Raw genomic sequence first — 24,784 nt, 5'->3', positions numbered from 1 at the left:
GGGAACTGAGAAGCTTACATTGAGTGTTTATGGGACTGATGACTGAACTTAATCTACCACAGGCCTCTGATAAAATCATGTTTATTGTTTGTTATTTTCCTGGCTGTTGAAAACCACACCCCGAGGATTTTCTCAACAAGAAAGCCCCTCTTTAATAATTTCACAAGTACTTGTCTTGGTAATGTACTTCTTCAGTCCAAATTTATGACTTAAGACGTCATGTCAGGTCTTATTGCAGTAAGGACATGGTGTACTCTAGTACAGAGGTGTGACCTCCTGACATTTTCCCCATGAGATACATCTGAAATCTAATCAGCCCACATGTCCTCAGCCTGCCAATCACAGCACACCTGACTCATCAAACTATCACGCAGATAGTGGCATTTAGTGGTTTGAGTGTAAATATACACAGAAACAAGAGCAGCTTAAACCTCTTCACCCTGCCCCGCTGTAGTTCACCATGGGTCAGCCTTCACACATCCAAACACTGAGTTGTTTTCATCACATCTACAGAACAACATGTAAAAACAAAGGAAGCTTCACCCAACATTTTGATCTAGATAAACACACAAAGAAAGTGAAACTGATTGTTTGTGTTTCTTTTGCTTTAACCAACATCTGTACCCGCTGAATACAAAATAGTCCCAGCCTCCCCCAACATAACAATTTGTATTCTGTCTCCGTCCTGCAGGGCGGTAGCGGGACAGACTTCATGGACGGCGGCCGCATGGCTCTGGACAACAAGACTTCCCTCCTCAACACCCCCCTGCTCTCCTCAAGCCCCCGAGGAGCCCGCGAGCACTTCTCCGACTCTCCCTTCAAACACAGCCGCAAAGACACCAGCCTGGACGACTCTGAGCATCTCACTGACGGTACGCAAACACATTCTGACACCTGGAAGAAAAAAAAAAAACAACACAGACACACTGTACAACACTTTTTCAGTCCCTTGTGTCTGTTGTCTTAGCAGATAGCAGCCTGGACCAATCAGAGCTGGTGGCCGAGCTGCTGAAGGAGTTGTCCAATCACAACGAGCGCATTGAGGAGAGGAAGGCGGCGCTGTTTGAGCTGCTGAAGCTGATTCGCGAGAACACCCTACAGGTGTGGGACGAACATTTCAAGACCATCCTGCTGCTCCTGCTCGAGACGATGGGGGACAGAGAGGTATACACACGCTCACCTAAAGTCTGTGATAACGACATGCTAATAGGCTACGCTACATTCCTTTTAAACTCGAGTCTTTTTCATTCTCCCAGCATGTGATCCGAACGCTGGCTTTGCGGGTGTTGAGGGAGATTCTCAGCAAGCAGCCGTGGAGGTTCAAGAACTACGCAGAGCTCACCATCATGAAGGCCCTGGAGGCACACAAAGACCCCCACAAGGAGGTACACAGAGTCACACACACACATTAGTTTACTTAAGGGCTGTTTTTATTGTGGGACCATCAGAGACCAAGAAGAGATGGTGCTAAATCATCAAAACAAAAGTATATACTGTTCATTTCCATTAGATTAACACAGTTGACAAATTATGTGCAATCCAAGCCCAAATCATCCTTTATGCTTCTACACTCATTGTGATTGTGTTCCTGCAGGTGGTTCGAGCAGCAGAGGAGACGGCAGCCATGTTGGCGTTGTCCATCAGTCCAGACCAGTGTATCAAAGTGTTGTGTCCCATCATTCAGTCAGCTGACTACCCCATTAACTTAGCTGCCATCAAGATGCAGACCAAGGTGATTGAGAGGGTTCCTCGTGAGGGCCTGATGAGCATGCTGCCTGAGATAGTACCAGGACTCATACAGGTAAAATACTCACACACACAGCTTGTATATTGTTCTTTAATCTATTGCAGTAGAGTGTTAGTTTTAAATAAAGCCTCTCAGCTTTTCTGTATTCTCTGCAACTCTTACTTTCTGTCATAGAATTTGTAAAACTAATTCAGCTCCTTCCCTCACACACAACCCACACACATTCTTTCTCGTTTATACTTTTCTCTGACTCCTTTGTTTTGCACCAAGTGTTCTGCAGGTTTGTAATCTATTTTATCTGGTTGAACAGGGTTATGACAACTCTGAGAGCAGCGTGAGGAAAGCATGTGTGTTCTGCTTGGTGGCCATCTACGCAGTGATAGGAGAGGACCTCAAACCACACCTCAGCCAACTCACCAGCAGCAAGGTGACCGGACCTGACTTTTTAAAGCCTTGTCAGTTACATCAGTATCAGTTAGCCAGTTGGCTAAAAATGAATCGTCTGTAGTGCATATTACTACACAGGATCTTTGTCTTTACACACCAAGATACTGGCGTCTTAAAAGATTGAAATCCTGCATCTTAACTTAAAGGCATGTTCACATTTTAAATGTAGTATGTTGTACACTTGATTTAAGGAAACCAGTGTGGCAATACAGTCGTACTGCCCTCCGTTCACTGTAATGCTTCTTTCTCAATCAAAACTAATATTTGATTAAACTTTTTCATTCCACTACTATTATTAAAAGATGTTACAATAGAATGTTATATAACAAGCAAAACCATGAGAGTCTGGGAAAAATGAATTGTATGAAGGAGTTGAGTTAAGATCAGTAGAGAATTAATCAGCTTCAGACTCATCTGTCCCAGAGGGGGGAGCCTGGCGGTGCAAGTCAGTGTCATGGAAACATGAGTCAACATTGCTGGAAAATTCAACACATTTACATGCTTTTAAAGTCTTAAGACTCCATATTTTAACCTGTTAAAATGCAATACTTTAGGGCTGCAACTAATGATATTTTTCTCAGTTCATTGATTAGTTGTTTGGTCTGTAAAATATCATAAAATAGTGAAATGTTAATTGCTGTCTCCCAAAGCCCAAGATGCAACATAAAATATGGTGTCTTGTCCTGAACAACAGTCCACAACCCAAAGATATTCAGTTTATTATCATAGAAGACTTAAAAAGCCAAAAAATATTCACATTTGAAAAGCTGGACAAGAGGATTTTGCCATTCTTTCTCAAAAAATGACTCAAAACTATTAATCGATTATCAAAATAGTTGGTGATTAATTTCCTTCGATTGACTAATTGATTAATCAACTTATCATCGCAGCTCTACAATAATGTGCCATGTAAAGACGTGAAGGTCTTGCATGATAACATTCTTGAGGAACTATGTTTCTACTTGACTGGTTTGCGATGTGGATTTGCCCCTCAGTATCCACCAAATATCACTTCCTTGCAACCTGTAGAGTTTCACGTATTGACGTTTCCATCCTCTGTTCTGTTTGTCTGTCGTCACCTGCAGCTGAAGCTGTTGAATCTGTACATCAAGCGTGCCCAGTCCGGCTCCAGCGGCAGTGAACCCCCAACCGAGGGCCTATAGGAGACACAGCGCCCTCCTACAGGGCAACCACAGAACTGCAACTCTGCCCACCAAACAAACATCTGCTCATGAGCTCACACCCACACAGACCGAGAACAAAAACACACATCCTAACACGCTCTCAAAAGGAGCAAACTGCATAAATATAAGTACACACAGCCCTCATACTGTACATTTCCCGCCCCCACTGCAAGATGCAGAAGAGAGGAGTTGGAGGAGGTGTTGTAGTTCTCTTGACCATCGCTGAGGATCCACCCTGATCTCACTGAACCGAACTCTTCAAGTTGGCTTAAGCATCAACAAACACACACATACAGTCCCAGGTTTGTCACTAATCACTCAAGGATGAAGATGTCCGTCCTCTCCACCTCCTTCATATCCATTGGCCCTCTTCCTAACACGACAGTATCCCCTCTGAAGATCTAGATATAGCGAGGGGGGGTGGGGGGGGCTGAGATGAACGAATGGTTGCCCGTCTCGTTCCTTGCTGGAACAACAGGGCCAGTTAGACAGGAATGTAAATTTACATTGTGTCATAGTTTGGATTTCTTTAATGCCATGAGGTTTTATTGCAGCAGTTTTTAATATTTGGAGGTTTCTCTCACACACAAACACACACACACACACACACACACACACACACACATACACACACACACACACGTTCTCTCTTTCTAAAAGGTGCTGATGAGCCTAAAAGGTACGACCAACCCGGCACAGCACTAACGCGAGTCACAGTGGGTCATGCCTGCTCATAGCAAATATAGTACATAGGCAGATTCCAAAGTATAGGAGGCGTTATGTGCTTGGCTATGCATGAGACTAAAAAGATCTTTTTATCGGGGTCCTATTCACAGTCAGAATAGTGTGACTGAGATTTTAAATTAATGTGAACAATGTCCGCCCCTTTTAGAAAAAAATCCACAGTGTACTCCGTTTCTCCCAGCTCATCTCGGGTCAGTCCACTTCTGGGCAACACTGGGCGGAAAGATGGATGCGTGCTGCTTGCTACATGAAGTATGGCAGGACATGGCTTATTATCACATAGTGGATATGTATCTATATATGATATTAAAATGGAATATCCAATAACAGTGTCATTTAGGAGAGTCCCTGTGTGGGAGGGGGGTGCATGCGCGCACCTGTGCCCATCCTTGTTTTTATTTTCTCTCTCTCTCTCTGTTGCGCGTGAAGTAGTCTCTCTCTCTATCTCTCTCTCTCACACTTATTTTTTTTTCTCTGCTGAGAAATTTGTAGAAATGTATTATTTACAGCTCTGGAAAAAAAACCGTCATGTCACCCTTTCTCTTCTCCTCTTCATCGTGTCTTTCTTTCCTTCCTCTTGTAACATTCTAGTTTTCACTGTTGTGTTTCCTCTGTGCATTTACAAAGCTGTGCTTACATTAAAATAAAGAACGTGTACAGTTCATGACAAGCCCTGGCTCTTTTGATTTTCGTAGTGGGATGGAGTCAAATGGTGAAAAGCAATAATATCCCCATATCTGCTATTTACAGCCTTTACCTTGTTGCGCACAGGAAGTGTTATATTCAATGTTAGTGGTTCCCAGAGAGTCAAGAGCTCCCAAAGGGTCGTGAGATAAATCTGAAGGGTCACCAGATGACTAAATGAGATACAAAAGAAAGAAAAAACTGTTACAAAAAAATTAAGCTTATTTTTTCTGACTTTCTTCTAGTTTTTGCCTTTTTTGTTGTAAAGTACTGGATGGTTTCACATCCTCTGGCCTCTAAAATCATTGAAATGAAAGAAAGAAAAATCCCTATTTGCTCACACTGCCCACAACTCAAATCCATAATCTGTGATGGTTATTTTAAAGAGCTACAAGCCAAAATGTTGGGAACCACTTAGGTCTGCAACTACCAATTATTTTTCTATTAACTGATAAATCATCTGGTCTATAAAATGTCAGAAATTGGTGAAAAATGTACATCGCATTTTCCTAAATCCCAACTGAGAAGCTGGAACGAGGGAATGTTTGGCTTTTTTGCTTGAGAAATGTCTTCAAAATATTTGCAGATGGAATTTCTGTCAATCAGTTATTCGACTTTGTTTTGGCTCTGAAGTGGACTCAGCCATGATTGATTAGTTGGTGTTAGAGAGTCACATACAGCAGAAACTGCCTCAAAGAAATCTACAGGAAAATCTGCACAGTATGTGTTGGTTAATACAAGTGGGTTAATCCAGACATCTGCTGTTAAAAATGACATTTATGTCTTATGCAACATCGCTATTTGAGAACCCGGTGCTGAATTTTATGTATGCATCTGTTCTGTTGGCTGTAAATTTATGTGCAGCTAAACAGGGTCCCAGATACCGTACCAGTCTGACCTGTAAACCTCCTGGCTTCCCAGCACTCACCTCCTGCCAAGTCCCTGCATACTGTATATATTAATACTCTGTATGTCGTCAAAACAATTACCTAACTTAGGCAAACATATTAAATTACATTTCAGTGGTGGCATTCAGTGGTGACTTGTGATGTTACTCAAATACTGCACTTCACTATCTTGTATGTGAGTACTTGTTACTTTTTACTTCTACTCCACTACAATCAGAAAGAAATATTGTAGTTTTTATTCCACTACATTTATCTCACAGTTCAGTTATTCTGCAGCTTCAATTTTACATGCAAAATGTTAAATGTGGTCAATTTATAAAGAAAATGCATTGTTAAGGATTAAACAGCCCAACAGTAGCTTAATCTGGACCAGCTACATTAAAATGCTGCTTACATGTTAATGCACCACCATAATGATATAATATACAGCATGTTTATAATAATATAACACTGAAAGGAGTCCTTCTGCCTTAAAAATGAATTGCATGACTAATGGTATTACCGGTTTTACTAGTAATACCATTATTTTTAAGTGCTGTCCCCCACACTTAAAAACATTTTTTTTCTTCTTTTTCCTACAGTTGGATATTTGAGCTTCACTGTGCAGAATGATGTATGTGCAGAGTTTGACACCAGAAGGATGTTTTCATATTTATCTGCTGAAAGTGGAAAGTTTCTCTGTGCTCATTGAAAATCCAGTTTTGAGGTTGGCCTACGAGCTTGTGACATCACAAATAGTTTGGAGCCAGTCTTAGTCCAATATTCATCTTACAAGGAGTGGATGTAATTTTAAGGATTTTAGCAAAATAACTTTTTTGTGTGTAAAAACCATATCAGACAGAAATTGTTACTCAAATGAGTGTATTTTACATGTCTGGAGGGGATCTTTAAATGCACAATGTGTAATTTTCTGCCACTAGAGGTCTCTCGATCAAAACAATAACAAAAGACAGTTTGATGATGTGAAGTAGTGTGTGTTATTGAGAGTTGTTTTAATTGTTAAACAGCCACCATTGCCTTCATTGCAGTCAGCTTCTCCCGGTTAGGATTCCTTCATCGTTCCGGAGGTTTTTACTGGAAGCTGAATTATCCGCAGAGGTCTCCTCTCCAAAACATACAGACCCGGTGATTAAAACCAGTAAAAACATTGAATTAAAGCAGTTTCACATTAAAAATCAGTGTTTCTCCCACACTTTTCAGGGGACAGAGAACGTCTGTAGGGGCTGCGAGTCGAGCATTGCTCAGTGTTTGCTCAGCTTGTTTCTCTGATAACTTAAGATTCAGATGTCTGATAACTGAAATACTTCATCCAGTTAAAAGATATAGTTAAAAATGACCAATATCTACAAAGTATATCTTAAAAATGTGGCTTAAAACTGGATAAAAATGACAGCTTCTGGCAAACAACCACAACGCTGACGCATGCGCAAAGGGGATATGACGCCATTGACAGGTGACCAAATGAAACGGACCGTTACCATGCCTGTATATAAATATGGACGACGCGTCTTCACTTCCTATTGCTACCCAAAAGTGAAGCCAAAACATCTCCTTTCCCCGAAGCTGCCATCTTGCTTGTGTGACGTCATTTGGAGCCAGAGTCCCGCCGCCTGACGGAGGTTTGAGAGCGGCTGTCACAGCTGTCAATCATGACGTCAGGCCCCTTTTTATATTGTCAAATAACTAATTTCAAACAAACATCAGAAAAATGGGCACTTGTAAAAACATAAGCATGACAAGAACAACCTAAATTGACAGAAACCACCTTTGGGAAAAAATTATTTGACGTGTACTTTGACTGTTTAGTTTGGTGCATGTCCCATCTACTAACATGGAGGGGCGGGACTTATGACCTGAACTGCAGCCAGCCACCAGGGGGCGATCCAGATGTTTTGGCTTCACTTTTGGGGTCATTACGTCCATATTTATATACAGTCAATGACTGTAACCTTTATTAAAATTACGTATTTCTCTGGGTTTGGAAACATTTAGGATATTTCTAAGTACACAACTCAACAATATATAGCAGAGATCTAGTCGTTTTTGGGTATCTCAATATTTCTTCCACCTCTGTTTACAAGTTACTCAAAATGTAAAGGAATTGAGAGGCATAATTTAATATTTGCACAGAAGTGTTTAATGTTGCCTTTCCCAGCCGGATTTTGCGCTATCTTTACTTTACTAAATGTTGACAATGTGTTGCTATTCGCGTCCTGAATTGTTGAGAAGTCAGACAGGGGCGACAGTAATTAACTCATGAGGCGGGTCTTCCCCCTTTGAGCCGAAATAGCTTGTGTGCCCTGCTCGGAGAAAAAAACTTTGCCACCAAGACACTTGACCAGGGTCCGACCTCTGGATAATTATTGACCAGAGAGCGCAGGGGGACACTCAGCAAGGCTGCAACCAGCTTGTGTGGACTCTTCTCTTCAGCACTGACATTGAACAGCCATGAGCTCATGCTGGGACCTCCTCGGTACCGGGCTGAGTCGTGTTTCTTTGCAGCAGGAGTGAGACTTTTTACTGCAGCAACATGTTGTTCTGGCAGCCTTACACTGAAAACTTCCGAGCCCCAGTACAGAGATACAGCGGCAGCAGTTACACACGGTATGACCCTCACAAAGCTGTAAAATGAAATGTTTATTTTGTTTGGTTTATGGCCTCTGAGCTGTCACAGTGCGGGTGTGTTTCTAAGCGCTCTATAATCTACAGTGGAAGAACAGTAGTCTGTTGTATTTTAAAAGCTTGTTATATTATCCATTGTGTCAAATCTTCACCCGTAAAGTAACTAAAGCTTTATGATGTAGGAGTAGTGGAGTAGAAAGTACAATATTTCCAACTTAAATGTAGAGGAGTGGAAGTATAAAGTAGTATCAATTGGAAATACTCAAGTAAAGTACAACTACCTCGAAATTGTACAAAAGTACACTAATTGAGTAAGTGTACTTAGTTACTTTCCATCACTGACTATAAGACATGTTAACCTCTTACCAGGCACCAAAATAAGAAGGTTACTGTTTTTCAACCCTTTTGATTACATTTATAACCCTGGTCTCATTTAAAAAGATAAAAGGTTACAACCAGGAAGTCAGAATGAGTAAAAGTGATTCTGAAAGTAATGCCAAGCCTTAAGTGTCCCATGGGTGGGACAGCGTCGCTTATCAGGTTAATGAATAACTATTTTGGTTATTGCTTAATTTTACTATTGATAAGATCAATTAGCGCCCTGTTATTAGTTCGTAAGAGTTATTTATGTCTGTGAGTAAAGCAAGAGGCATGTATGTGCATCATTATTTCATCTTTGTTGACATTAATAACTTTGTAGATGTATTATTATAGTTTATGGGAGGCAGGAGCGCAACTACAGTTGGACACAATGACGCAAGCTAGGAGGCCGCTGATTGGCTAATCACCCTGCGCTGGGCCCAGGAGGCGCCTTCTGATTGGCTGTCCGACGTCCTGGCAGCACGGAGCAACGGGTCTGTGTCTGTGTGCTGCGGGAGCCATGTTGATGCCTGGTTTTGTGTCAACCGCTGCACTCTGGATGGTTAAAGGACTGCGTGTCGAAGACTGGGAGCCTTAGCGGTGTTTCCAGCACCGCGATGAGAAGAGGAGAGCGCGCTGGGACGGTACAGGAGAGCTACGCGTAGCTCACCGGACATCAGTCGATTCAAGAGCAAAGTGATGCTAGTTAGCTTGATAGCTAGGTAGCAACAGCTGTGCAGGCGCTGCGTGGGATGCGGCGGCGTGTGGACTAAAACAATATCCGCTCTGCTTGTTGCGTTTCGTTGAGCTAACGTTCGCTAGACTGCTTTAAGACTCAAACGAAGCTGCTATATTCACGCTAGCTTGCTTAAGATGCCTTCGTAAAGCTCGCTAGCTGTTAGCTAACGTTAGCATGCTGACAACCAGCTCGCATCTTTCAGTCACGACTAACGTTTTGCTCGCTGAGCGGACCCTAACTTGTCGCTACTTTCAGACAGTCTGCCAGCTGTGGAGCAACCCCAAGAGCCCCCCAAAAGTGACCCCGAGTGGAGATAATGGCGATGCATGCAGCCTCTGTGGAAAGCTACCGATTCTCCTGGCCAGCTTGTGAAGGAGCAGCTAACGGGCTAGCAGCGTAACTTTCCTCTCCGCGGTGTCACTCAGCAGCTGCAGAGAGCCCACTCTTCTTCTTCCTCCTCCTCCTCCTCGCTAGCAGACCTGTCTCTCGTACCTGAAAGCAAGCTGGCGGCCCCCCGAGTAGAAGCAGAGGACAAGGAGCTGGGGCCGATGGCCTGGGTGCTGAAGATGGACGACGCCACCATCGAGTCGGGGCTGGTGCACGACTTCGATGCCAGCCTGTCCGGCATCGGGCAGGAGCTGGGGGCTGGAGCCTACAGCATGAGGTTAGACACGGAGCCGACATGCCAACTCTCCGGCTTCTCAGCTTTAGAGAAAAGAACATACAGTCTGTCTGCAAGTGTTAACACTACAGCCCTCCCCCTCTCCTCCCTGTGTGTGTTATTCCCTTTGTACTGGGTGTGATGGCTTTCTCTTTGTTTTGGGATTTGGAGCAGGGCAGTCGCTGCAGGGTGCCATGATCAGGGACAAAGATTAATAATTTCTCTAAACCCCACAGAAAAGACAGCTATATCAGTTCATCCTGTGTTTACCATAAAGAGACCCTAAACTCTGGGTACATTTCAAGATAACACAGAGGAAGTGTACAGGAAAGGCCCTGTTTTGGCCCCTTAGACTGGCTTTAGGGCCAGTGGTATGTGGGAACAAAATGCTGTACATTGTGTCTGAGTTGAATGGTCTGATTTGAATCTTTTTGATAGGAAAGTCCCCCAAAAGAGTAAACGAACTTGGAGAGATGAGTGCCAGATGCTCTCTTTCAATACAGGATACACTGGACCACCCATTTGGATATGAAAGAGGATTTTGTGTCCAACTGTTCTGTTGCATTAATGATATAATAGGTGATAGGTGTTTCATGACCATGGTTATGAACATTTAGTCAGATTGTCTTTGCGCCATTTGGATTTTACTGACTTGTTTTATTCCACTCCAAAGGTTTTCATTAATCATCTCATGATTTTTCCAGTCTAAACAAGAGGAACAGTGTCATCATAGCTACCAGGGCTGAGTATCCAACCGCAATACTTTATGAGTACCAACTGTAATGTGTCGTAAGCATCCAGTATCAAAGTGTGTATAAAAGCGTTAAGTAACAGGAGTTTGCATCAGATGGCTTGTTTATTTATTCTATGATCAGATATGTCCTCATGGAAATCAGAACACTGTTACAACTTTAAACAAGATTGTATTTTTTTTTTTTTTTTTTTGGCTGAGTTCGTTATTTACCACTGCTACCGTAAGCAGTGCAGCATATTTCACATTCCCCAAACTGAGCTATCGGAAAAAGTATTGTTATGATATCAGTACTGACAGCGCAGGTATAGTATTGGCACCGGTAGATACACACGTCACTATGCTCACATTTCAGGAAATACCTGCAGCCCAGCAACAAATATTCACCCTCAGTGTTTACAGTTCACTCTAATGACACATGGTTATTGCAACATATCTTAGTCACTGAGGTTATTCCATCATTTCTAAAACATAGAATCTCATGAAAGCAAAATAACGCCGGTTAGTCAGGATAACTTGTTGATGATCTGTCTGTGAAGGTTGTATGAAAGTTTCCTTAATTTGTTGTTTTAGCTGGTAAAGAAGGATTCTGTTGACTAGGGTTTGGCGATAAGGATGAAATCAAATATCACAATATTTTTGACCAAATACCTGGATATCGATACAGTGACAATACTGTAGTGATGACTATTGGTGTTTTCACAAAATAATTGCACAATGAGGTTTTTTATAAATAATCATCAGTAATGTGGATATTAAGCGGATAAAGGCAAATAATAGAACGGCTAGAACAGTCTGGTAAGTTCAGAAAATTAAAAATCACTTTACTGTAATGCAGCGTTTAAAACCAGGAAAAAAACGACACATGTCATATCACAATATTACGATATCCAAAATCTAAGACAATAACTAGTCTCGTATCACGATATCGATATATTGCTCAGCCCTACTGTTGACATAACGGTGGTGGTTTTGGAAACCATCCGTAACTGTTGGTATGTTTGGCCTGTATAATGTAAAAGGTTACAGGAGGTAATGATATGTGTGTGACGAAGGCAAGAATCTCGCAGGACATGCATGTATCTTATCAGCTGCCTCCTCGGCCATCTGCTTTTAGCGCCATGCATTTATCTGCATGCGTAGACATGTGTGTGCCAGTCTCTTATGAGAGTAAGCGAGTTTACAGATACTCAAGTGATGGGTTGCATGTATGTGAATTAGCGAGAGTGTCTGTGTGTGTGTGTGGTGTCAGTGGCTGCAGGGGTGGTGCTATCTGTGGGGTAGGGGTGGGCATGTTTGGAGCCAGCAGCTGGTAGGAACAGAATGTCTCAGTGTGTTTCTGTGGAACCAGCTCCTCAGATTTCAGGAAGCAGATGTAGTTTTCCTGGGCAGCCGGGCTAAACGGGGCTGCGGCACCCAGGCTGGCACCGTCCGAGCACCCACTCTGCAGAGAAAACACACCAGCAAGCGGTCGAGAGAAAAGTGATTTAAGACTGAATAAATCTTGAAGGCTGCTGTTTGGAAGCCTGTGTTTGGAAACAGATTTGGAGGAAGGTGCTGAAGGAATGTCTTGAAACTGTCAAGTTGTTTTTTTTTTTTTTTTTTAAGTATGGCTCAAGTTTAGAGACTTGCCAAAAAGTTTTCCAGGTAATGAGATGCCATGATCTACATTTCTTTGCATGGATAGCGTGCACACACACACACACACACACACACACATGCTCCCGTTCACTGTGCACTCATTGACACTCCCGCAGCATTTGTCAGGGTGAGCTGAGGACGGCTTGGTTGTCTAGAGTGGCTGCCAAGTGTGAGAGATAGTGTGTGTCAGCAGCTCAGGCTATCTCTGGGTGTTTTTGTTCATTTATCCTGCTGCAGTCTCATGCATACATAATAAGAGAGCCATTTGATCGATAGAGAGCTTATTCTAAAATAAGCCGTTTAATAATTCCACACTATGAGGAGGTAAAGTATAGTCCAGCCAAAAATGGAGCATGCAACAGTTTGCTAAATGGCATAATCCATTTTGATGTGAGGTAATTGCAAAGTGGGAAAAACAAAAAAACATCCAATCTTGAGGAATATATTCTGGAGGTCACGGTGATTATGTCGCCATCAAGATGGATCCCACATGGTGTTAGTGATTTATTAAAAGCCCAGAGCTTTTAATAAACTTAAAGGGGAAAAAAAAGCCATTTTTAAATGATTGAGAAATGCAGCACCAATTAGCTCTACATGCATAAACGATTTAAGCCGTGTCACAACTTGTTTTTTATGAGGGTTAATTGTTTTCTTGCTTGTCGTTTCCACATCGTATCCATGTTTACAATCTGTCTCTCTCGTCTTTCTTCCCTCTGTCTCTCTCTCGCAGTGATGTGCTGGCTTTGCCAATCTTTAAGCAGGAGGACTCCAGCCTTCCTCCTGAAAACGAGACCAAAAATCCCCCATTCCAGTATGTGCTGTGTGCCGCCACCTCGCCTGCTGTCAAGCTGCACGACGAGACGCTCACATACCTAAACCAAGGTGAGACGCACAATACGTGCATTCAGGAGAAAGTCCTGCTTGTACTTGGGGGGGTTTTTTTGTTTTTTTTTTTACTTTCTAAAATTTAGATTACTAATCTGCACATGAAGGCTTATGTGTTGGATTGTGATCTGTAAACAAACCACATCTTTGTGCTCAAGGGCTACACCCTCTATCATTTTTACATCAATAAATTACCACATTAATTTATTGCACATTAGTATAATTACTGTAAAATAAAACCTTCCTGAGGTGAATGGCAGCCTCTTTTGGCTTCTACTTTGCAGTTTAATGTTGCGTGTCACCAGTTTGGCTTTGACTCTGCTACATTCCTTTATGGCACAAACAGAGATTTACTTAATTTAATAGAACATAAAAGGATTAACAAAAAGGGAGGAACTAGCAACAGTCTATTTCTAACAAGAAGCGGAAACGTGTGAACTGCAGGACAGAAGCTGTCAATTTTTGAGCCCAATTTTCATGGGAATACAGAGGATTTAACAGAATTCATACATAAAAAAAAATTAATTTACAGAATGGCTGGTGCTGCTAATATGCAGCAACAACATTTAATCTTTTGCGGGGGTTTGGTCAAGAGGGGAATTTTCCTATGATGCCATCATTTACTGACTTACTCAGAGGCAATATATCTGAGATGTACTCACATGATAACCTTGATGGAATTTCCACAAATAAAGCAAGTAAAATGAATAAAATACATTGCAAACCAAGACATTTGTCTCAACATCTACAAATAAAGTCTGCCACAAAAAATACACACCTATAACACAACTCAGGTCTTTTTTTAGGCACCCAACTAGAAGAAAAACAAAGGCTTTTAAATCATTGTATAATGAGCAATAAAACAAAAAGGAAATGTCGCCCTTTTCCACCACAGGAACTTCACAGTCACATGTAGAGACTCAGGAACTGACCTGCATTTTAACCAGAGGAACCTGCGTCTAAATTAAGTTCCTGCTCCCACAGAAGTTCCAGCTCAAGTGGTAGTTCCTACTGATGACCCGAGGTTGAGCGTGCTTGACCCCACTGTGTTTTAAAACCACCATTTTTAAAAGCTGTCTACTGCAAGCAGTTTGTTGTTTCAAAGTTTTTTTCCCAAGACAATTGACCTAGGAAGTCCTGGAATTGATTGTTTTGTCAGAGATATGGAGGAAACAAAGAACAGAACGTTTAGATCCCGGGACTTCAAGTTCTCACCTAAATCACGTAACATACAAAGCCGATACTCGTCGAAGAGATCATTACACAGAATATTTACATTCACTCTCTCATCAGGTTTCTTTCTTTCTATGATCTCCCTCTTCCTCTCTCTCAGGCCAGTCTTACGAGGTGCGTTTGTTGGACAACAGGAAAACAGGGGAGTTTCCAGAGCTCAATAACAAGATGGTGAAGGTGAGAAAAATCCAGTCAGTTGAAGAAAGATTTTACCTCTAGCAAGCAAAGTCCAGTTTATACCTACGAGGACGTGTGTTTGTGTGCAGAGCATAGTGCGAGTGGTGTTCCATGACCGCCGGCTGCAGTACACAGAGCACCAGCAGCTGGAGGGCTGGAAGTGGAATCGTCCTGGCGACCGTCTCCTTGACATCGGTAATGATGCCTGGCAAGAAATGTTTACTTTAACCGTCTCATGTGTGTATGTATTTGGAGTTCAAATATGTGTGCGTGTGTTCGTGTGAGACAGATATCCCCATGTCAGTGGGCATTGTGGAGCCGAAGACTCACCCCTCCCAGCTTAACGCTGCAGAGTTCCTCTGGGACTTAAACAAAAGAGCTTCTGTTTTTGTGCAGGTAACACACCCACATCCTCACTGACACAAACCACATACACACAAACTGTATGAATTCTCTTTTTGTGCCATCTGTTGAGCGTGCCACTGAATTTCCACATCAAACACATATTTTGACAACACTTGTACTCTCGTCTCCCCGGCCATCTGCAGGTGCACTGCATCAGCACAGAGTTCACTCCCAGGAAGCACGGCGGAGAGAAGGGCGTCCCCTTCAGGATCCAGATTGACACGTTCGCCCAGGGAGAGAGTGGAGAGTACACAGAGCACCTCCACTCAGCCTCCTGCCAAATCAAAGTCTTCAAGGTACACACACTCGTGCTCTCATGAGGGGAAGTTTTTCCACTGACTGAAATTATGTTGACATTCTTTGACGCCTCATGTGTCGACACTCACAGCAATTAAATCTGTTGTCCCGTTCCTTTCCACTTCCTCTCTCTGCCGTTTAGCCAAAGGGGGCAGATCGTAAACAAAAGACAGACAGGGAGAAGATGGAGAAGCGCACAGCTCAAGAGAAGGAAAAGTACCAGCCTTCTTATGATACCACTATCCTGTCAGAGGTCAGTATGCAGCTGCTGTCAGGCCTTCTCAGCACATCTCACGCTAGTTATACAACTCTTTCGAACTTCATGCTTCAGCACTAACTAGGCTATAGTACTAGCAAGCACTCAGGCTCAGTTTACATTTGGGGGGCTATCATGTTAAAATATATGTTTCCACTACAGGGTTAAAAATAACCATACTGGTGTTTTCAAGTCACTTTTATTGATAAAACCCAAAATCAGTACTGCCAACCATTTTCCTAAGCATTTGCCAGTGCCTTAGATTTCCTGACAGCTATTGGTAGAGCTGCAACTTAACTTATAATTGTCATTATTCAATCATCTATAAATTATATTTATGAGTTTTAAACGTATAAAACGTCAGAAAATGTCCATCACAGTTTCTCGGAGTCCAGGTAATGCCTTACAAATTTTTAAAGCCAAAAATATTTATTTTTCAACAATATAAGAGATAGAAAAGCAGTAATCCTCACATTTTACAAGCTTGAATTAACTAACTTTTTGCTTTATTAGTACTTAAACTATTAATCAATCATCAAGATTGTTCCCGATTAATTTTCTGACTGTTGTTTTAGCTCTAAGTGACTGGTTTCATGACTGAATGGTGTCATTTTGAAGAAAATTAGGGGTTTTTTTTGTTGTTTTTTCATTCACAACATACAGCTCATGAATTAAATTCTGTTCAGCAACTGAGTCACAGATGTTTGATGGCGGAGCTGCTAACAGGCACATCAATAAAACACTGCAGGTTTTAAAACTCTCTGCTGCACTGCTGTGTTTTTGGAAATTACGAATTGTGGAAACACAACTTCGATAAAAACATCAAGTCGACTGATTGCTCACTGTGATGGATTAGCTGTGTCATAGCATGTTTTGAAGTCTCTGCACGTATATTTTAAAGCTGCAGTGACATGAACTGAAACCGGTGGCTGCTTAGAAGAGAGGATGGTGTCTGGTATGCTTTGGAAAATGGAAAATGGCAGCAATAATAAGACTCACAACACAACAAACAAGGTTTCACCAAGTAAATTGTTTAGCAGTGACGGTAAGCCACCTAGATCCTGACGCATGTCGTTATCAGTTAAGTGTGTAGACGACAACCTTAACGATAGCCACGCCCTTTAAATGTATGACATTATCTGCTCTTTTTTCTTGAATGGAAATGTTTTATTTCACAAAATTTAATTAATTTCTACAACGTTAGCAGAGATGGTTTTTATGTCGGGTGAGGTAGTAAAATGTGTAGTAAATGAGCTAAAATGTGAAAAAAAATGATCAATGTGTTTTAGTCTTTAGAATGTGTTTTAAAGGTTTTGTCACAGTGTGCCCCGAAAAATATAGTTTACATTTCATTAGGGCTGCAACTAACAATTATTTTTATTATGGATTAATCTGCTGGTTAGGTGTCTTAATTTTGTCCAATCAACAGCTGAAACCCCCAAAATATTAGATTTACAATAATGTAAGATGAAGAAAAGCAACAAAATTTCACATTTTTGCTTAATTAAACAATTTTTCATATATATATATATATCTCAATAAAATTGTCAGTGAACTTTCCATCAATCGACTAATCATTGCAGCTCTACATCTCACTCACTTGTATGGCACAGTTAGACTGCCCTCAGGTCATTTATCAGGTGATGGAGTGTGTTCACGGGGTTACTGGTTGTGTGTGTGTGTGAGGCTGGCTAACTTCTACTGTGTGTCTGTATGTAGACGAGGCTTGAGCCCATCATAGAGGATGCGGGTGACCACGAGCTGAAAAAGTCCAGCAAGCGGACACTTCCCGCTGACTGTGGCGACTCCTTGGCCAAGAGAGGCAGTGTAAGCACCCTGCTCTCCTCTCCTCCACTCCTCCCCCTCCCCATCACTCCATTCACAATCTGCCCTCCCCCCTTTTTAGACACTAGTGTGAAGCTTCTAGACACTAGACCCTCAGCTGCTGGGAACGGGATGTCATAATGCCTTTTTGCAGATCATGTCTCTTTGATGTAAGGTGGGATAGAGAGGCGCAAAGCTAAATTCCCAATCTACACTTTTCCCTCAACCCTTAAGCTTTTGTTTCTGGGTGGTTGGAGTTCAATGTAAATAACTTATGTCATCAGTTGTGATATAATGATTGAGTATTTAGATGTGTGTGTGTCTTTTCTCAGTGCTCACCCTGGCCAGACACCGCCTACGTCAGCACCAACCAGGCAGCTACTCCCTCCTTCACCTCCACCCCACTGTCCACCTACACGACCTCCTCAGTACCGGACAGGTAACTGTGCGTGTGTGCGTGTGTGCGTGTGTGCGCGTGCAGTTTGGCCTTTTAAATGAGTTGTGTGTTGTTCTCACCTCTCTTAATTGTTCTCTCTTGTTTTCCAGTGACTCTTCTTCTCCCAATCACCAGGCAGACCCTGGCAGCCATGGCAACACAGAGGTTAGTCCGCAATCTACGAACTTTGTAGGAACTGGTGCAGAGGTTAAAGGACCAGTGTGTAGGATTTATTGGCATGTAGCAGTGAGGTTGCAGATTGCAACCAACTGAATAGGCCCTCTCTAGAGCCAGTGTTTGGTTTGTCCGATCTGGGCTACTGTAGAAACATGGCGGTGCAACATGGTGGCCTCTGTGGAAGAGGACCCTATGTAGATATAAAGGTCTCATTCTAAGGTAACAAAAACACAACGATTCTTATTTTCAGGTGATTATACACTAATTAAAACATACTTATGAATATTATATTCCATTTCTGGCCATCAATCCCCCTAAGTCTTACACATTGGTCCTTTAAAGAATGAAAGATTAATTTGGTGTTTTTCCACTGGAGATTTTTTTTAATGTGTCACAGTAGGAAAAGTACAGATGCAAACAATAAAAAAAATAATGGCTGAATTCCATTTAGCTGCATCAGGATGCTGGTACTGTGCATCCTGGCTCACTGTCAAAACTGTCATGGCTTACAGGGACACTTGAATTGAAGGAGCCATTGTTCATGTTATTAGTAACACGTGTGCTTTTTCACAGCAGACATGTAGACTTGTCATAGTAAGAAAATGCCTGTTACACCGTTTGAGTCATTTGCTTTGCTGCTGTATCATATACTGATACACGGCGTCCCAATTCAGTTTACTACAATATGTTATAAGTGACCTCACATTATGTCGTTCCATTGTTTTGTTTAATATGCCGTTGTGAATGAGATTTTACTCATTTTTATTAATATTCCACAACACTGAAGATGTTTATTTAAAGATCCCTTCCAGACATGTTGTAAAATATCTGCTTAGAATAATAATATCCAAAAATTGAATTACCTCATTAAAATCACATCTCCTCCTTCTCCCTCATTTAAAAATCCAGAATCTATTAATATGCAAATATTGTTCATTTCAGAAGGCAAAGCGAGATGATTTCTGTAGCACCTTTTCAACAATTGAAAGTGCTTTACATAAAAGGCATTAAGAAAAGAAATGGTGCATAAAAAGATGATAAGAAGACACATAAAAAAAGGATTAAAAGGAGTACAAAAAGAAGATAAGATAGAATAAAAATGACCCTGCAGCTAAACCAAAAGTTAACTTCTGGACACAGGATGTCTGTTACTCCACTGTAAAGTCCATTTTCAGTGTTTGTGCACTGGAGGCTTCATGTTTCCACTGGTCCATTATATCCAGTTGCATACTAGACCAGGTTTGGCTCCAAACTAGTTGTGATGCCACAAATCACCCTTTCACTCACTCATTCAGAGAAACGTTCCTCCTTCAGCGGATGAATGTGAAAACAGCTTTCTAGTGTCAAACATCTGCACATACATCATTCTGCACAGTGAAGCTCAAACATGCAGGTGAAGGAACAATGAGCAAAACACATTTTAGACTGCTACTGTGGTCACGTCTGGTACTGACACTACAAAACAGTGATTTGACAGAAAATGATGAAATAATGGTTTGAAGAATCTTCACTTCAGTTTCTTTTTTTAGCAGTTGTCATTAAGCATTACACACACACAAGGGATTAAATAGATGGTAGTTTAATCAATATCAAAAATAATTACTTGCAGCACTAGTTACATCAGACATTAATAGATGGATGATTCCAGTGAATGAGTGAAAGTAAAACTAGGATGAATCTGTGTAAATGTGTTGACATCCTGTGTGCCCTCTGCAGCAGTTGAGCCCCACTGCCTCCATACAGGACGCCCAGAAGTGGCTTCTGAAAAACCGCTTCAACTCCTACACACGGCTCTTCTCTCACTTCTCAGGTGCACACACATCGTCTAACACATACACACACACTGAAAACACAGATGTAATGTTGTAACATCTGCAGCATAAGTGACCGGTCCTCCGTCTTCTTTGCACAGGTTCTGATTTGTTGAAGTTAACCCGGGACGACCTGGTCCAGATTTGCGGGCCAGCAGATGGGATCAGACTCTTCAATGCACTTAAATCCAGGTGTGTTGCATGTGTGTGTGTGTGTGGTTGTGTCCACCTCTATGAGCATTTTTAAGCTGACAGTGTTTATCAGTGCGTGAAACTGTTTTCTGTGTGTGTAGATCGGTGCGTCCAAGGTTGACGGTGTACGTCTGTCAGGAGTCGCCTCGGGAGAGCCCCCTGCTGGAGAGACACAGCAGCAATGAAAATGGAGAGCACAGCATCTCCCCTAGTTTACATGGTAAAGAAGCTCTGTGTGTGCGACTGATAGCAACGTGACATTTATGGAGTAATGGACGGATGTAGTTTTAAAACCTCTCTCCCTCTGCGTTGTGTGTCTGTGCAGTGTACCACGCTCTGTATCTAGAGGAGCTGACAGCAGCAGAACTGATCCGCAAGATGGCGTGTGTGTGCAGCCTTCCACTGGGAAATATCAACCAGGTGTACAGACAGGGTCCTACAGGCATACACATCCTGCTTAGTGATCAGGTAACAACACACACACACACACACACACACACACACAGAGAGCCCTTTGCCAAATGGATCCTCTCCATTAGCATTTAGAGTATCACACTCTCAGCAGTGGAGGGTACTCTTTGTGAAGTGGGAGGGTGGAATTAAAAAGGTAAACTGTGGGACGCACCACTCTCTTATCATAAGCAGGAAAAACCATCGTCATGGATACTGATGATTACCTTAATCACTCAGCTTTTTGGGATATATTTTATTGATGTGCTGTCCTGCCCACCTGGGAGCAGCAGCAGCTTCCTGCCCCCTGCTGGTTTGGCCCCTTGATCTTGAGATATGCCAACTGTGTGTCACACCCTAAGGTCTGAATGTAAATGCTGCACAGTGAAGCTCAAATATCTCCCGCTCCCCCTTCTCACCATTTGTTCCCAGCTGTATTTGCATCCCGTCTGATCACTGCCTTACAGTACTCACTATTTACATACAGTCTGATCACTGCTTTTGTTTTACTGTATAAAAGTTCTTCCCTGTCATTGCTGTGGGTCAGCTGACCGACTCAGATCCGCTCTGTGTCTCTGAGTTCACCAGTGTGCAGGCATGCCTCGTTAAACCGGCACTCTACAGTAAACTCGTGAATAGGAGTTGAATGATTTTCTACAACAGCTGATGGATACAAGTAAAATGAAATTAAAGCTGCTTCACTCAGTATTTTTATAGTAACAATGGGTCAAACAACTATCCACTGTGAAATGGGTCCCTCCTAACGATGAACCAACAGAGACTTTTCATCCAGTTTTATAGTTCCTTGCAGCCATGGAGCCTTGAAGCAATTTTCAGCTCACTGTTTACTGCTGTTACTGTTTTACGGCTCGCAGTTTAGTGTTTCGATTTAACCTCACTGTCGACCCCACTTCTTTTCTGCAGCAGCAGGCAGCTGTATTCTGTAAAAAATAAAAGCTCTGATAAACCTGCTGTACACTACCTGCCCAGCGCCAAACAGCAGACAAAGTTAGCAACCAACAGATGAACATAGTTTATTATTTAGCAGTTAAAGAGACAGATATTTCTCTCAGGAGTTAGTTGAGCTTTATTCATTTATTTTTATTTATTGGTTTATTTAACGGCAGTGCACATTAATATACATTGCTGTTAATGTGCCAGAATTTTTCATCCTGCACAGACAAAGTCACCTTTAAGAAAAAAAAAAAAAATTTAAAATTACTTAGTCATTGAGGTAATTTACACACATTAGAAAATTAATAGAAAGAGAAGAGTGAAAGAGAATGTAAGTCAAAAATATCATGCAGGACATTATAATACATTGTCAGCTACTAATTAAAACATGCAATACAGAAACACATGATACAAGACATTCAAAGCAATGAAATGGGGACTATTAATAGAAATATGGGTGTATAAGACAACATTGTGCTGCGTTGTTAGACACTAATTGAAACATGCAAAACCGAAGCACAAAAAGGACATACAGTACATAAAATAAAGCCAAAAGGAGAGCTAATATTGGTCTCATCAGTTGCTCCATGTCTGCTTGATGTGTAAAAAGGCAACTAGCTGCTACCTCGCCAAACTTTCTTTATAAGGTGATATGTCAGTGTAGTGTTTACAGTTTGTTGCACTGCCCACAAGAGGCCAAAACTTTTCCTTTTTTTTTTTTTTTTTTTTTTTGTCTAAATTTACCATTAAAAGACAGTAAGAGCGAAATGTTGCTTATGCATGTTTATAAAACAGTAAGACCCTCCACATTGTACTTGAAATGCAAAAATAAAGGCTGAGTGGAGAGTAAGAGTAGATGGCCGGAGACTCCATCACTCTGCAGGGAGGAAGAAACAAGCAGTCTGCCACTAGTTTGTGTGCTATCTAACCAGGAACAACAACTCCACAGTCCGCAGCGTCACTTATTTGCATGTAATTTACAGTCTGACACACATACTGTACTGTTGTCAGCCATTCATGACAGTTACTTCTAAAACAACAATATTTGATAAACTGAAGCATTGCACTTTTGTTTTTTTGTCTTCTCCAGATGGTTTACAACTTGCCTGACGAGAGCTGTTTTTTGATCAGCACTGTCGAAGGTGAGTTCATAGAGCGCGTCTTGTCTCGCTGTACTGTGGCATTTTATTAATAGATCCTTATTTGATGAGGTTTTAATGGACTTCTTCCTTTATGGCACTTGTCTCCCCCTCCAGATGAACTGGGCGAGGGACTCCATCTAATCCTGAAGTAGTGAGGAGGACAGATGGCGTCACTAATACTCCACCCTCTGTTTTGGAGCAGAAGCCTCCCTCTGTCCCTCCCTCCCTCCCTCCCTGCCTCTACTCCTCTACTTCCTCTCTCTGTCTCTCTCTCTCTCTCTCTCTCTCTCTCTCTCTCTCTGTCTCTCTCTCTCTCTCTCTCTCTCTCTGTCTCTCTCGCTCTCTCTCTCTCTCTCTCTCTCTCTCTCTCTCTCTTTCTCTTTCTTTCTCTCTCTCTCTCTCTCTCTCTCTAAATGATTGCCGGATGGAAAGCAGAGAGACTGCGCTAAGCCATGTAAATGTTAGAATCTGACATGGGTGTGTCCACTGTTTCATATTGAAAACACTATTAACGGAGGAGACTAGTTAAAAGAGGAGAGACTGGGAGGCACAGGGTTTAGGGGAAAGATACTAATGTTCTATGTATTTTGGTTTTATTATTTTTATTGTTTTGTTTTTTTTGCTTTTGTTTTTTTTTTTTTTTTTGTCTTTTATATGGTTCTGTGTGGCGAAGAGAGGGGGAGGCTCCAGGAGAGAGGGGAGAGATGTTCTGGCTGGCAGGAGAAGGAGAGAAAGCAGAGTTGGTTTTTTTTTCCCTTATTGCTCGTTGCCCTTCCTACACAACGCGCACAACCAGCACTAGGCCAGTATTTGATAACCTTTTACTGCTGAACAGCATGCGATCTCAACATACTAACTTGCTTTTAAAAGGAGAATCCCAACTTACTCTGCTTGTTTAACATTCGCGCGGGGGGTTGTCATAGTGAACCATTTATTGATCAGCTTGGTAACCCCTGATAATATCCAGGCTAAATTTGTGGAGGTGGCGTCATTTGTGGATCTTGTCGCCATCATTCAAATCTTTTTTTTTTTTTTTTTCTTGGAATTTGTTGGACGGACTGATTTCATTCATACGTGTCCCGTAGAGTCACCTGATGTGATTTTTAGACTTCCAGCCATATCTTTCTGCCCCCCCCCCACGTCGACACGATGTCACACACACTCTATCTTAAAAGTACGTCCTGTTTGGCCTGCGCTTTTTACCGTTTTTAGTTGATGCTTCTATTTATGGCTGAGCGTTTTCTATTGCTCTCATTGAAATTACTTGTTTTTGGTGCCATATTGGCTTTTTTTTTTTTTTTTTTTTTTTTTTAAGCTCTTTTACTCACATTCACGCAAACAAACACATGGAGCACACATACGCCTCATCTTTTACTCCTCTGCTTTCCGTGCTTTCTTTGAAACACTGGTTGAAAGGAGTGTGGTTTACGCCTTCTGGGATTTTGGCCATCTATGTGCAGAAAAAAACGGGAGCGAGCCTCTGTAGAAGACTGACACGCAGAGCAGTAACGCCTATCCAAAAAACCTACTATAATGTGGACCAAATGGTTTCCGATTGATAGGCATTTTTAGAGGAAAAGCCTCGTCGGCTCTGTACATCTTGGTCATTAGAAGCATTCATCAGATGGCAAATTAAACCCTCATCTAGTGGAGTTGCTTGTGCGCCGCATGTACAAAGTCCTGAACCCTCCTATGCCAGAATCTGCTTCACAAGAAACTTACCCATTACGCAGCAGTCTGGTAGAAACGTATCAGCGCGACAGCCTGGTTTCAATTGTCTTATCCTGTAGACTAGAAAATCATGGCAGCTCCACATCCATCTCCAGAATCTTGTGTTGTTTTTATGTAGCTGAACACAGGAAGTGCAGATCAAGTGTTTTTGAGTGCCCTCACCTTTTGAAAAGTGACAGGAAACCTCACACAGGTCCTGGGAGTCGCTGTTGGTTTAGTCGACCCCCTTAATTTTTTTGGTACACAGTGTCTGGCAATGTTGAAGTGCATACAGTACGTATGTTTGTGTGCATTGCACGCCCTCTAAGTGTCAGAAAGTGTGTATG

General features: G+C 41.9%; 2 protein-coding genes across 45 annotated transcripts in view; both read left to right on the top strand.

The window, feature by feature from the left end:
* clasp2 (cytoplasmic linker associated protein 2) overlaps positions 1 to 4,260 on the top strand; it is a 60,286-nt gene extending 56,026 nt beyond the window's left edge. For all 39 annotated transcript variants that reach the window (XM_044335352.1, XM_044335323.1, XM_044335351.1 and 36 more), the window contains 6 exons: positions 692 to 872; positions 971 to 1,164; positions 1,257 to 1,385; positions 1,595 to 1,801; positions 2,058 to 2,174; positions 3,280 to 4,260. In XM_044335352.1, the coding sequence (XP_044191287.1) occupies positions 692 to 872; positions 971 to 1,164; positions 1,257 to 1,385; positions 1,595 to 1,801; positions 2,058 to 2,174; positions 3,280 to 3,357 (906 nt within the window). In that variant the 3' untranslated portion in view covers positions 3,358 to 4,260. The remainder of the gene's footprint in view (positions 1 to 691; positions 873 to 970; positions 1,165 to 1,256; positions 1,386 to 1,594; positions 1,802 to 2,057; positions 2,175 to 3,279) is intronic.
* Positions 4,261 to 8,030: 3,770 nt separating this feature from the next.
* On the top strand, positions 8,031 to 23,005 carry ubp1 (upstream binding protein 1). 6 transcript variants are annotated; one of them, XM_044335357.1, is made up of 18 exons: positions 8,033 to 8,318; positions 9,051 to 9,340; positions 9,691 to 10,099; positions 13,219 to 13,370; positions 14,707 to 14,783; positions 14,873 to 14,978; positions 15,073 to 15,179; positions 15,332 to 15,484; positions 15,628 to 15,738; positions 17,461 to 17,568; positions 17,898 to 18,004; positions 18,112 to 18,166; positions 19,895 to 19,988; positions 20,091 to 20,181; positions 20,283 to 20,401; positions 20,507 to 20,649; positions 22,676 to 22,727; positions 22,842 to 23,004. In XM_044335357.1, the coding sequence occupies exons 3-18, from the start codon at positions 9,984 to 9,986 to the stop codon at positions 22,877 to 22,879; spliced, it is 1,629 nt and encodes a 542-aa protein (XP_044191292.1). In that variant the 5' UTR covers positions 8,033 to 8,318; positions 9,051 to 9,340; positions 9,691 to 9,983; the 3' UTR covers positions 22,880 to 23,004. The 6 variants fall into 6 exon arrangements, with proteins under 6 accessions (XP_044191294.1, XP_044191292.1, XP_044191288.1 ...); XM_044335353.1 differs by having other exon boundaries at positions 9,051 to 10,099; XM_044335356.1 differs by lacking the exon at positions 9,051 to 9,340 and having other exon boundaries at positions 8,229 to 8,318.
* Positions 23,006 to 24,784: the final 1,779 nt, after the last annotated feature.

The sequence above is a fragment of the Thunnus albacares genome, chromosome 19 (assembly GCF_914725855.1).
Source record: "Thunnus albacares chromosome 19, fThuAlb1.1, whole genome shotgun sequence".
Taxonomy (NCBI): Eukaryota; Metazoa; Chordata; class Actinopteri; order Scombriformes; family Scombridae; genus Thunnus; species Thunnus albacares.
Note: the sequence above shows the minus strand (reverse complement) of the source record. Positions and strands in the feature narration are given on the sequence as shown.